The 14,439-nt window shown below is 50.8% G+C and overlaps 1 protein-coding gene across 1 annotated transcript; it reads right to left on the bottom strand.

The window, feature by feature from the left end:
* Positions 1-927: 927 nt before the first annotated feature.
* LOC128911321 (2-hydroxyacylsphingosine 1-beta-galactosyltransferase-like) lies at positions 928-7,529 on the bottom strand. The gene is made up of 5 exons (XM_054206007.1): positions 6,684-7,529; positions 3,836-3,975; positions 3,566-3,642; positions 2,963-3,182; positions 928-1,826 (listed from the first exon to the last, which is right to left on the bottom strand). Exons 1-5 carry the CDS (start codon positions 7,527-7,529, stop codon positions 1,511-1,513), a joined length of 1,599 nt encoding a protein of 532 aa, XP_054061982.1. The 3' UTR covers positions 928-1,510.
* Positions 7,530-14,439: the final 6,910 nt, after the last annotated feature.

Here is a 14,439-nt window from a genome sequence, read left to right as displayed (position 1 = left end):
CATCCATCCCTGATAGCAAATGGGATTCTCATCCAGCGCCTTCTTCACCGTAGCCCCTCTGCAAGCTGAGGGTTGGGGAGGGAGGGAAGCACTGCCAGGACTCAGACGAGCCACTGAGTTTGGCACTGTCCCAACCCAGAGCATCCCAGGAGCCCAGCCAAACTACTGTTGGCTAGGTTGCACGTGGCAATGCGCCTTTCATCTGAAAGGAGAAACACATGCAATAGCAAGCAAGAGCAGAGCCTGGAAACACCAGTAAGGGCAGCTTTGGCAATGATGTTACTCTCCAGCTGGTGCCCAGCACTCTGATTGCCCCAGCCGAGAGCACAGAGTGGAGCCCATGACCCTCAGCATGCACCATTGCCAGTTGGACCATCAGCCACCGCTGCCGGTGGTTCTGCAATTGCACCCAAGCATGGGTTTGCCTTAGAAGCCAGGGTGAGCAGAAACACATGGTATCACTCCAGACCATGTCCCCAAGCCGGGCACAGTATGACTGCTCACTTTGAAATGAGCAGACATGTCTGTTTTCTTCAGAAAGAGCAGAGCTTGTTGGCTCTATAAACGTGCTGTATGGCTCATTGCCTATGACCAGCACTCCAAGCTACTGGCTGCTCTTCCTGTGGTCCTGGCACTTGCATCTGTTCCAAATTCTTCTTTTATCACATGTTTGGAGTCTCCATGGGCATGGGGGCGAGTGTCACATGCTGGCAGAGGAGGAAAGGCACTGCCTGAAATCCTGTGGGAAGACCAAAACAAGTTGCTGATGGAGGTCTGGAGGGGTCCAGAGCTATGTGGAGACCATAGCAGCAGTGACAAGAAGAATAAAGGGCTTTAATCTTGCTTGAACAACATGCCGAGAGAACTGCCACACAGGGGAAAGAATATAACTTTATTTAAAAAAAAATAATAATAATTTAGCTCAAACACAAACAGGATTGCAGAGGGTTGATGGAAGCAGGAAGCACAATATTTACGCACAGAACTTAAACCAGACCGATTTCATTCTCTTGTAGATGATACTTGCAGTGCCTTTCCCTGTCCACAGCTCTACTTCAGGTCCTCACCTGCACATAAAGGAATCCTGACTCCCGGGGCTCTTGGTAACAAGGCAGAGGAGAAATGGTGTCTGCCACGCATGAAATGCTATTCCTACACCTCCAGAGCCTCCATGGAGATCCAAAAAGCCAGAAGAGCAACACCAGCATCTAAACCAACGTGCAATAGAAAGGGAACAACTTGCACTCCTCCCTGGAAGTCTACCTACCCATGCCCCATTCCCAGCATCCTGGCCAAGTGCTTCCACCCACGCCTGGATTCGCGCCCCCGCCCACAGGTGCTGTACACAGAGGTGTGCACGCAGGACTTCGCAATACTCCTCCCTCCCCCCGCACCATTCTTCTCATCCAGACCTCTTTCACCTCTCTCCATGCCTGCGTGCCGTACATTTCTTGGCACAGCAGCAGTTCATTTCACAGTGACAGGATGTGCCCTGGAACACGCCGAGCCACTACTGCAATTTCTTCTCTTCTGTGAAGTGGCCTTTCATGCAATTGCCGTTCTGGTACACAGGGCTGGCCCCCTTCCTTCTGCACCATGCCACTGATTTGTAGAGGACGAATCCAATACCGGCCAGACACAGCAAGAGAAGAGCCAAGATGTCCAGGCAGAAGTACTCATACAAGGAGAGGTCGTAGACAGCTGGGCGAAGAAAGGGTGCCCCATCGTGACGAAGGATGTACTCCAGCCAGTACACTGTCCTATTGAGAGCGTGCATTGGTCTGTCCAGGTGCAGAGCTGAGATGAGCTTGGCCGCTTTTCTGTAGCTGCAAGGGAAGACGACAAGAAGTTATCCTTCTGACAGGAACTTCACAGCTGAGAAGTGGTCCAAGATGTCCAGTGGTGCTTTCAAGTTCCAAATGATACCTTGGGAGAGGGGCAAATTTCTTCCACCATTCTCTTCCTACCTGCCTCTGAAAGCCTCTCCGATAGCAGTCGTTAGCCATGGCAGCACAAGCCAGAGTGCATTGTACTTTTGTGTATTTTTAACAAGACCGGCAGTTCAGGTCTCAAGTCCCTGCTCAGTGGGTTCATGTGGATTGTTGCTTTCTGGGGGGAGTTTGCACCCAAAGACCTCACCCAGCATCAAGCAACAGTTGAATACTTGCATGCTCTAGTGAAAAAGATTGTAGGGGTTGGGGGTTTTTTTGTTTTTGATTTTTTTTTGTTTTGTTTGCTTTTTTTTTTTGTGTGTGTGTATGGTTGGACTCAATGATCTCAAAGGTCCTTTCCAACCATGAAGATTCTATGATTCTATGATGACTGGCCAAATCCTTCAAGGTACCGAGTTGCAATGCCTTAACAACCGACACTGAGGTGAGGAGTTGAGAGCTCCTAATAGCTAATAAAAAAACAATAATCAAGCTCTTGGACAGCATTTCAAACACCAGCAGTTGCATGTGTGCTGTTAGAAGGTGGGAGCCCTGCCTCGCTGTGCTGCAGCGGATCCAGGAAAGGGCAGAGTATCTGGCTGTCAGAAGGAACAGATGGAGCAGTACCTGCGGTCCAGTGCCTGCGCTAACTCTTTGTACAGAAAGCTGTTTGGAAAAGACCGGGGATATCCCAAGGTGAGGTTGTGATCTCACTTTCCCTGATGACACACTGGCATTAAAAGGAGAAGAGGTTTGTGCCTCAGCATCTCAGAAAGCCTTCTGAGAAAATTACAGTCAGAGCCAAACAGGACTAGATTACGCTCTCTGACAGCAAACGTTGGAGTGTCTCCTCCTGGACCGCATCTCAGGATTTCAAGGCACTAGCACATCTGGCCAGCTGAGCAATACTTGTAACTCTGCTTGGTCCAGAAGCCACCACAGGCTGTGTAGATAGGGGTCAACACAAAGACACGCTGGTCCCTACGTATGGACTGCATCAAGGAAGAGCTCGATGCTTCCAGATGCCTCACCTGGGGTCAGAGATAACTTTGACAACGGCCTGGTAAAGATCCTCCTCTTTTACTCTACTCCAGTCCATGAGGATGCCCATGCCCTTCGCCTGCACTCTGGTCATGATGTCAAACTGGTCCCCGTAGAAAGGAAATCCCACCACTGGCACACCGTGATAAATTGCTTCAAACACACCGTTCATCCCACAGTGGCTGACGAAGGCTTTCACATTGGGATGGCCTGCAGGCAAAAAAATAGCAGCAGGTCAGTGCCTCCCATGCTGAAACAGGGCTACCAGTGGCTTCCTCAACACACAGCCTTGACGTCTGTTTAGGGAAAACCAGGCATGCTGCGCAGAGAGGGAGCTACCCTTTGGGAACACACCTGGATTTCAGCAGCCCAAAACTTGACGAGTAGCACCTGGAGGAGGAGGGAGATAGGGGCCAAGATGCAGCCTCAAGCAGGTGTTAGGTGAGGACCATGTTTTGTACAGATCAGGCTCTCAACAAGCAACAGACTTAGACCCACACAGGTGCTGTTGTCCTTGTATGCCTTTTCTGTGGTTTGGGCTAAACTCCAGGGATGTTGCTGGCGGTGCACACACACACAGAGCCCAGCCTTACCTAGCAGGTCGTTCTGGGGCAGCCACCCCATCATCAGTGTATTCTCACCCAGGTTTCTTGGCTTCTGCCCGAAGTATCTGTGGGAGGAGGTAAAGGACAGGGGGAAAAAAAAAAAAAAAAAAAAGAAAAAGGAAAAAGAAACACAAAAAGAACAATCATAAATTCAGTCAGATTAAGAAATGGAAAGCAAATTCCATGTTTTGAGATGAATTGGCCCTCCACATTGATTTTCATCTAACTCAAGTTAAGAGGAATCTCGTTCCACCTCACCTCCACACCACCCTTTGTGGGAGGCGAGCAAACGCGCCAGCCATCTTCTCCACCAAGTCGCTCGGAAGAGCTCGGATCCCAATCCCGAAGGAGACAACAACAACACCTGCATCTGCTGCTTCCACCCAGAGACGCAGACCCTGCAGGCAAAACACACAGAGCTGCCTTGAAGTCTTGTTGGAGAAAGGCCCTTCCCACTGTTGCCTCTGCCAGTAGAAAACTATCTATGGAAAGGATGAAGCCAAATCCACCCGGAGCACAAAGCTACGTGGTTTTGACCAGGCAACAAACTCTAAAACCGCTGTGATTTCTGCAGCCAGCCCGGCAGAAATTACTTGAGGACCTGCTGGGCTTGGGTGCTTGCAGGGAGGTGTCCAAAACTTGCATTTCATAGCATTACCTCCTGCTTCAGAGGTAACGCAATTCCTCTTTGGCAAGGAGGTCTCTGAAAACGTAGGGCCCACATAGGACCAGCCAGAGCAGTGAATGGAAATTGGAGTAAAAAGAAAAGGCCTGTCAGGGTCTCTAGCTGTAGGCTGATACAACAGACGAAACATCGTCTGGGCAGAGTGGGGAACAACATCTTGCTGGTGATTCCCCACAAACTCTCTGATGTTGAAGGCTTCTGGAGGTGACAGCAGGTTTTGCCATCCTGCCAGGAGACTTCTACCCATCCTTGACAGCTACTTGCAGGGAGCAGATTTAGTGTTTGGTCATTAGGCAGAGAGGTAGCTACAGCTCCAGGAAAAAGCACAGCTGTTTGTCCTTCATTTACTTGTAATGCTACATAAACAGATGTGTATCTAGAACAGAGTCCGTACTTTTTTCAACTGGGGCCAGAAGGCTGCATGATGAAGAAATCAGCCACCACAGCTGCTGTGGAGCAAACACAGACTATTCCCTTTTATGCCAGGCTGGGCTGAGCCTATTTCTCATTAGGGATTCCGTCCTCCTTCAAGTTTTTCAGGTATCGCAGTCAGGAGCATTTTAGGGAAGTTTCCTAAAATCTTTCTTTGAATACGAACGCTTCCTTGAAATAAACACTGTAGAAGAACATGAAGGGCAAAAAAATAGTTCTTCCTGTTATTAAAGGAGAAAAAAAGGATGGTTAATTCAGAATATCTTATTAGTAGTAGTCTACAGGTTGGGGGATCATGGTACAGAAGAGTTACAAAGCACGTTTTAGTGTTACTTTCTGTGGATGTTGGTCCTTTGTCACATGCTTCAGGGACTCAAACCGAACTTTGCAGAAGAGCTTAAAAAGACCTAAACCAACCCAGCAACCAAGAATCCAAAAGTTTTCATGTTACAATGACCCATAAAACAGATGATTATGTTATCCATTATAATTGTGCCTTAACCTTTGACTTTCAGAAATAGCATTCAAGTTGCCGGGGAAGCATGGCTGACCACCAAAAGTTCTCACCATCTCTCAGGTACATATCTATGTTTTACTGTGTCCTAATTAAAGGAACTCACAATCATAGTGTTTCAAATATGAGTAAATAAACACCTTAATTACATAACTCTGCTCCAGTTCAGGTGGGAGATTCCTTAAGCTACACCTAGACCTACAGAGGCCCTCTCTTCTGCTGTCATTCTGTAACCTGGGTACGCACATGCCTGACTGCTAGCATGACAGCCGCCGCCTACTGCAGGGCTCCGGGCTTATCTCCATCATTCTTCCCTTAGGCACCCTGGGATCAGTTCTGGAAGCTGCGAAGCACATGAGTAATGCCCCAGCAAACAACTCCCTTCTTTATAAGGCAGGTGTGTACGTGGCCAGGTTGGACCAAGCCAGTGTTTTGCAAGACCTGTGAGGTAGCTGCTCTCTGACACAGCTTTTGGAGCACCCTACATGCATTGCATTACCTGCATGCAGTGCCACATGGGAGAGGGCGATGTGCAGCCATACACATATGAAAAACTTTTGTTCTAAAGCACCTGACCTCACTTTTTCCTTTTAACTGAAAAAAATCGGCACGCAAAAAATTGTCTCTATTAAAGCTGCCATGAGAGATCTTGACAGGCCTCTGATCATTTGAAACTTGAATCTTATCTCCATTTCACACCTTCAGTTGGGACACCAGGACAACCCAACTGTCCGAGTGTCATTATCCAGTTTCTACTTTCCCTCAGTGTTTGGAAGAGCAGTAAGGTAATGGGAGGAATGGCAGACAGGTCCTGCACTGTTCCAACACTGTCTTCAGTTGGAGGCTTCAAGCGCTTGTCCCTCTGAATTTATTACTGGGGATAGTGAGGTACAGGCCAGAGAAAACCTCTGGGATGCCTGGGGAGTTTTTCCTCAGGGCTGGACCTTGAGAAAAAGGGGATGTTCAGTTTTGTACACATTGGGATTCCACATTGAATTTGATGAGGGAAAAAGCACAGCTCTCCTCTAGGAGTTCTTAAGACTACAAGCTCAAGAGCAGAAATGCCCTGCAAGAAAAAACAGGATTAAGGAGGAAATTCTGAATTTACATAAATCAGTGATGAAGCAATGAAGACTACTTGTTCTTCCCATTTCCACTTCAAGTATAGGAACAAAAAACTACTCATGATGAAGTCCTAGGGGCAACACTGCCAATTTAGGACTTCCCCACACCATTTTACACGGACAGCGAAGCCAAATCCTGCTTCAGGGTGGACAACTTAATTCTACATCCTCCCTGCAACCTCACAGCCCTCAGTGCTCCCTGTCTCCCTGCTGCAGCCAGGCACCAAAACACAGCAGCTTTCCAGGCTGCTGGGGTGTCAGAGCGTTCACAAGGCTCTTCAAAAGCAGAGTCGCACTGAGTAACTCCCCAGGTTCATGTGCAATCCCAGCTCAAAGCTTCCCTGCACTTACCACTGGGAGGGGCTTTGCAGGCTCAGCGAGGATTCCCCCTGTGAAAATGACATGGGGGAGCGTTGGCCGGGGAAAGTCCAGCACCACATCGTTGCAGAGGAAGAAGAGGCTAGTTCCATGGACAAGGTCCAACATGGATGTCTTTGGCTCCACTCTGTGCTTGTCCATGAGACGTTCAAATTTGGGCAGGATGACCACCTTTGTGGCCACGCGAGTGATCATGTAGACTAGGAGATTCCAAGTCCTACCAAAGAAGTCCATCCTGTCTGTCATCAGGGAATTGAATTCAGGGACATAGGCAATGGGGGAAGTTGCACCAATCTCCGCTGGGAACCAGAAACCAGTGGAGATCACAGCATATTTGACATGGAGAATGTGGGCCAGGATAAAGCCACACATCTCATTGGGGTCCACCAACAGCAGGTCAAAGTGCTCATGCTGGAGTTTCTGCAGAAGGGTAGAGTTTCCCAGCACTAGGTCACAGTTTTCCAGGTACTTCTCCAAAAAGGAAAACATCTCCAGAGAGGTCATCTTCCCTTGGAAGACACGCTTTATCTTCTCCTGCACCCAGGCATCTGCGCTCTCGGTGCTGAAGATACCCCAGTACCTCTGCATGCGGAAGCCGGGCAGGTAGGTTTCCACATCCCGACCCTCATGAAGAAGCAGCACAGGGTCATGGCCCCGGTCAGTCAGTGCCTCCGCCACTCGCATGAAGACTCGCAAGTGGCTGTCGAAGACTATGGTGGGCATGATCAGCACCTTGGCACAGTGACATGGCTCCAGACTGAGTGCAGCCAGTAGGAAGAAAAGAGCAGCAGAGCACGGTAGCACCTTCATCACCTTCATCACTGCAAGGAGAGAAACATGCCATTAACATAGTATGAAATGCTCTGTCATGTACTCGGGCAACTAACAACCGGGATTGTAGCTGCAAGCCAGAAGCTCATGAGCTGGGAGAGGAGAGCAGTCTGGAGTTTATCACTGGGGAAAAAAAAAACAAAACCACAAACGTAACAAAAACAATAGAGAAAAAAAGACACAAAAATAAAAAAACCCCAACAAACAAAATCAGATATCAGGGTGTACCAGGGGAGTTTTCCAGAAATTCAAAACCTCTTCTCTGTGCTCTTAAGGGTCAAAAACTAGCAGACTGACTTGCAGAGCAGGAGAGCGGCTGGAGGAGCTCTGCTGGGTGACAGCACCAGCAGAGACACTCGCTGCTCAGCCCCCGGTTACCGCTACAGAACCAGCACAGCTGGATTTCATTTCTATTTCTGCCCAGCCAGAATGGCTGGTTCCCTCTGAGCCCTTGATGTCTGCGTGAGCTCGCTGGGAGGCCTGCGGAGCCCGGGGGGAATGCCTGGAGGCACGCTCCGGCTTTGGCCCTCACGAGGCTGGCATGCCACCTCGCTCAGCACAGACGGGGCGGGAGCGAGCCCAGGTCACAGCAGGACCGTCCCAGAGGAACGACAATCCTGGAGAGCACGTCAGGGGTCTGGATGGAGAGCTGCTCCACCACAGATCAGCCATGGGAGGATGGGGAGGCTCAGGGAAAGGGGTGGGAAGGGGAAGCCGGCGCCAGGATACTGATACACTGGGAGAAGGCAAACCCAGACATAACGTGCAACACCCGTGGCACACTGACGCCCCTTAGTCACACTCCTACAGCCGTCATCCCATTCCCAGTTTGGTGAAACACCCAGCATTTCTGTTGTGTAAGGGGTGTTGCTACATCACTGGAAGCGAACGCGCCTCACCCACACCTTACATTATTTTGGGAGAAGAATTACATGATAATTATTTGGGAATAGTCAGAAGCAGAGCCGTGTCCTGAGGACCCAGTTCAGACATGCTAGGAAGGGTGGTGGGAGGAAGAAGTTACAATGGGAACAATTATAAGTGGATTTTGGATGGCCCCACACACGAAGTCCCAGAGGGGCTGCAGGGATGTGGTAGAGCAGAATTTGGTCCAAGATTTTCTGCCAGCCTCCCCACTATTGCTTGATCAATTAAGAGGCAGGAAAGAAAGTCACGGATAAGATCCTGCTAAATACAATCTTCAGACTCCCCCTCTGCAGCTGGATATCTCTGGCCAGAGATACCGCATGGGGATGCGGACATGGGAGAGTAAAAGTGCCATACTCCCCTCACATATCTTTCCTGTCCCATGTGGGCATGGACATGGGAAAGAAACAGAGCAGCCACTGGCTGAGACCCTCCCCTGTTTCAAAGGCAACGCCAACTAGGGCTTGGGCTTTCAGCCTTCCCACCCAGGGACAACTGGGTGGCTGTGCCTGCAGCAGCGATGAGAAACATGAGAAATGCTAGCAGATACCAAGGGATGGCTGGACCCACAGAGGAAGAGCTCCAGGCAGATGGAGACAAAGGTGATGGGCTGGAGAGAAGAGAGCAGAAGCCCTGCAAGGAAAGTAAGGATCTACCCAGGATCCCGCCTCCCTGCCAGCAGAACAGGCTGGCTCACGCTGGCCACCACGGAGCTACAGCCCACGAAGCTGGTCTAGTTCTCAGCCTACTTGAGAGGCCCAAAAGGGATTTATCCTGCTCAACAGAAGGGAAGGTAAAGCATTTGGCTAGAACATTATGCAGCAGTTCCAGAGCGTACAAGCTTCCAGGGGAGAGAGGGAGGGATGTCAGCCCCATGCTGCTGGCCTACTCCAAGACAGCGGGATCTCAGGACATGCCTCATGACAGGAACAGGTACAGGCTTGTCCTGGGGCACCTGGGGTCATACACATATTTAAGTGTGTTGAGAAGAGCAGAAGAGGTGGTTTTATATGTGGGGTGGGGTTTTTTCCCATTGGGCAACAAGGAAAAGGTGAAGAAACAGTGCAGGTGAAAGGAATAGTTATTTAAAAAAAAAAAAAAAAAGTCACCCATATTCAGCAAGGACAATGCCCTGCCATGGACCTATGTGCCGGACATTGCTGACACCCTCAGCTCTGCCTCTGGGGGCTACCAAAATCCAAATGACAAGCAAGGGGTCAATGCCAGCCCTCAGGCCAGGGGCAGATGCTGACACGGCAGACTTGCAGACTGCTCTTGGCTGCTTCATCCCTTCCAACATCGGGGACAATCCCTAAAGGTGCTGTCTCAGGAATCCCTTCTCCTGATCAGGCAACAGGGGAGGCTGTAAATCTTCCCAAGTGGTGAGAAGATGCCAGGCTGCAGGAAGGGATCTTTTTTCCTACCCCAGCTCAATACCACCAGAGCTAGTCTCTGCTGTATCCACGCCCAGAGAGATACCCTGGCCACAGCTTCAGCCCTAGATCTCTGCTGGATGCATCAGGCAGGTTTTCAACCAGGTACATCCCTGCTTTTCAGTGCTCCTGGGAGATGCTGAAGGCATAACGACCACCTCGAAGGACAGCACTCTGCTGGCTCCAACCCTTGTTCAGCAACTAGTCACTGCTAGGATGTCAGGCCAATAGCAAAGGGGAAAGGAGAGTAGACCTAAACCTTGTGCACACAAGGGCTAGATGAGGGAAAGCTCAAAATCTACCTGCTCACCTCCTTGCTTTACCTCTTGCCGACACCGAACGCGTAGCTCTGGCCACCCCACGAGCTTCGCAGCAGGATTGTCCAGCAAGGGCCAGTGCGGTAGCCAGTGCAGCTCTGCCCACGGCCCAGCCCAGCCCTCTGGCTGCCTCTGCTGCCTGCGCCCACTGTCGGGCTGCGGGCAGGTGGTCTTCAAGAAACCTCCAAACTGCTGGGCATGGGAAGGGGATTCTGCTGGGAGGTGAATTCACAGCCTGCACCTCAGCAGAGGTGCGACATATAAGTAAATGAGAGATCTCATGCTAGATCCGAGAGCAGCGCAAGACAGAACCACCTCCTCATTTGTGGTTTGAAGTCCTGGGCTAGGGGCTAAATCAGATAAATATTGCAAGAAATAGCATTGCCACTGAAAGGAGAAGGCTTGGAAAGGGAGAACATACCCTTCCCTCTTGTCATGACGAGCGCTCGGTAAAGCCATGCAAACTGGGTGATTTACGCAGAGCAATCCCCCTAACCACCACAATTAACGCTAACAGTCAGAAGTCAGGGCTCAAGAAAACTATTAAAAATGCCTGTGCCATGGAGGCTTGACGTTTCAACACTGCAGCCCGCAGGGCAGAGCAGGTGCCTCGGCAAGAGCCAGGACCAGAGCCGGTGGCAGGAGCGGTGGGCAGCGGAAAGCCCTCGTGTGACTGCCGCTGCAGGCAGCAGCATCCCTGCACTCCTGGCCACCATGAGCTGCCGTGAGTTTGCTCTCGAAGCCACAGAAAAGCACTGAAATTGAAATGGGAGGCAGCAGAAAGGGAGCAGAGATAAAACATCCCTCAAACTCCCCTGAGAAACCTCTTCCTGGGCTGAAATTTGGCCCTTGATTTTGCCCTATTTAACATGTTTGACAGGGTATGATTTTGATATCAGTGGGAGATTACATCAATTTAACTTAAGTGAAGAACTGAACAGCTACAGCTCTTAAGTTAGACGTTTCTTTAATTCAGGTGCCTTCTATTAGGTTGAAGTACTAAAACCTCTGACAGGCAGCAGTCTAAGCAGAGAAGCCCACGAAGAAAGGCCAGCGAAGGGACCCCACTGCAAGGATGCTGCTGTTCTCTCCCTCTCCTCCAGTATTTGTATCGCCTAGTTCGTGCCAAGGACCAGGAAACCCATATCCATGGGGCCGAATTATTTCCCTTCCTGCATCCCAGTCCCTATCTGGCTCTTACCCACAGTAATAAGAAGTGGTTTCACTGTAAACTTCTCAAGAGTTAACAAAGCAGCACAATTCATTTGAAGCCAAAAGGAAAAGGCATCTTCACTTGGATGCCTAAAACTCTTCCTGGAATACGAAACCAAAGTTTGCCTCATCTGTTTGGGTACGATCCAGAAAAAACAGGACCATCTGCTACCTTCATGTTGATGACAGCCAACCCAGTTGTGGCTAATTTATGGAAGCCAAAACTCCATGCAAACAGGCAGGAATGCAGCTCTGAGAGCAATTCTGCTGCTGCAGGAAGATGTCGCGCTACAAGCAGGAGCTGCCCAGGGGAATCTCCAATAAAACCTAGAGGATACAACGCTGTATAAAAAAAACTGAATAAAGCGTATGTTGAAGCAGGGAAGTCTAACCATCAGTCACATCCCAACCCAGTGCTTGGTGGGCTTCTGTGCTCTGGTTTTGGATTATCACAGACTCCTGCTTCACCAGAGTCACCTGGGTAAATAACACTGAAATATTAATATTAGTATTATAGTATACTAATATTAGTATTACAGTATATTAATATTAGTATTACAGTATACTAGTATTAGTATTTCAATATCGAAAACAACGAGCAAGAAACAAACCCCAATGCTTCCCTTCAAATATAAGCCTCCCCAGGCAGCCTCCAGCCCTGCGTTTTTTAAAATACTGTTCGCACACAGAGTAAGTAGTGCACAGCCAGTCTGCTCAAAACAGCGTACCTTTCTAGCATTTTTCTTTTGACATCTTCATGGTGGCCCACAAGAAACACAGAGAATGAAGAAAGCCCAGACGCCCAAAAGACCAAAGGGAACAACCACAGTGGTGATCGAGTCGGCATCAGAATAACTCATACTTTGCTCCAGGCTCGGAGCTACTGCTTCCACACAGCAGCATCAGAGGGCTCTGCTCATCCTCATCCATTTTGGACAAAGATTGATATAGTCCCCAATCAGTTCCAAACTTTTGGGACCTTGGGCTGTCTTCAACATCCTTCCTGGATCAGCAGAGTTTTATGGAGGAAGCTCTACAGGCAAGGTGGGAATCTGTGGGCCAGCAGGAGGTTGGCAGTCCACAGGTCACAGCCAGGGAACCATGACACTAAAGAAAATACCAGCCTATGACAACTATCAAAAGAATTAAAGATCCATATCTCAGCTTGTCAAGGCATTTGAAACTACAGACATCTTCAAGAACTTGAGCTGGGGGATGGTGTCAAACACCACACATGTGCTTCCCCACCTGGCCTCTCATCATACATTAAATCCATCTGGGTGGCAAACGAGATTCCCCCCACTCCGTATCCACAGGCTTCCTGGTAGTCTTCCGGAAGGGACAGAGATGGTTTGTGACACCACGGTGCTCTGCAACTGCACGTTCTTCCAGATGGCCTTTCCCCCTCACTTGCAACACGGCTGCAAGACAGAGAAGCAGCCGATGTGAGGCCGTGCTCCTTGTGAGCAGTCTCAGGTCTGCAGCATGGAAGCGCTTAAGAACATTATTTATAATCCCTGGATGTAAGAGACAGAAAGGCTCGGGGCAATTGCCAAATATTCATGTGAGCCACAGACCTTGAAGTGAGAGCACACAACAGTTCAGTACACATTTTGATCTTAAGAAGGGGTTATGTCTGTGCGACAGTCAAGTTGAACAAGTTCTTGAGACTGCAGAGAAAACTAGAGAGATATGTGTGCACCAAACTTTAGAGAAGCGGTCAAGAGGGGTGGGGAAGAAGAGTCTTCCATTTACTGCCCTGTCATTTCAGCTTCTTTCTACGGAGAAGTGCCACATTAAAAGAAAGAAGTCATTAAACACCCCAGAAGGTTGTGAAACCTTGTGTAGGAAGCACTGGGGATTGATAAAGTCCTGACAGACAAGTCCGATCACATTTGACAGAATTACAGCAGTAGAGAAACTAGAGGTGAGTCTTATCTTCAATAAAACAACTGACGCCGTCATGTAAAAAAAAAAAAAACAACAACAAAACAACCCACCAAAAACCCCAAGAACCAAACAGCGCCTTGGCTCTGAGCGCACGGGAGGAATGAGACTTGGCCGAACTGCCATAAACAAGGGTTGAGGAGGGACGCGCAGAAAGAGGAGGCAGAACAGGAGAGGGAAGACGCTCCCGAGATCTAATCTCCTAGAGGAAGATGAAGCAAGTTACACACAAAAGCGCTTTGAACATTTGTTCAGGTGCCAAGGCTCTGATCCTGCGGGGTTAAGCAGATGCTTAACTTGTGCCCTTCAGTAGCCCCGTGGGAGTCACCCAGGCTGCTCTCACCCGCGCCCCGCCAGGGCCAGGCTGGGAGCCCAGACCGTTCCCCTCTCACCCTTCCGGCAGACCCGGGGCAGCGGGACACCTCTGCCAGCAGCTCAGAAAGTTCAACCCAGCGCTCCGCCGCTCACCCGGACCGCCACCGCCACCGGCCCCGCAGCTCCCGGGGCCGCCGCCGCCGCCTGCACCCGCAGCTCACGCCGAGCCCCGCCGTGACCCCGCTGCCGCCGCGAACACCCAGGGACCGAAGGACCCTCCTCCCCGCGCGGCAGCCGAGCAGACAGCGGGGCAGACGCCGCAGCCCCTGGCCGCGCTCGCACCGGCGGGGCGCTCCCCGGTCCCCGTTCCCAGCCGCCGGCAGCGGTGCCGGCACCCACCTGCAGCCAGTCCCGCTGAGAGCCCGGCCCGAGTCGCGGTGCAGAGGCGCGGCGGTGGGAGGGGAGCGGGTTCCGCCCCTCCGCCTTCCCCTTTCGGGCCGGGCGGGGCTGCCCCTGCCCACGGTCCGCCCCGCCCGGCCCGGCCCGGCCCGGCCCGGATCGGAGGGTCGGGAGGGGAAGCGCGGAGAGCCGCCCCCACCGCTCCGGCAGCCGCAGCGCGCTGGGAGGCAGCGCCTGCCTGATTGCGGGGCGGTGGGAAGCGTGGGGGGAAGCTGAAGTCACGCTTGTGTCTCCCGCCGGGACAGCGCGTTAAAAGGGTGGCAAAGCATCTCTCCAGTGGCCTGTGAA

The sequence above is a fragment of the Rissa tridactyla genome, chromosome 6 (assembly GCF_028500815.1).
Source record: "Rissa tridactyla isolate bRisTri1 chromosome 6, bRisTri1.patW.cur.20221130, whole genome shotgun sequence".
NCBI classification, from domain to species: domain Eukaryota; kingdom Metazoa; phylum Chordata; class Aves; order Charadriiformes; family Laridae; genus Rissa; species Rissa tridactyla.
The sequence above is the reverse complement of the archived record's forward strand: the minus strand, read 5'-3'. Positions and strand labels throughout refer to the sequence as shown.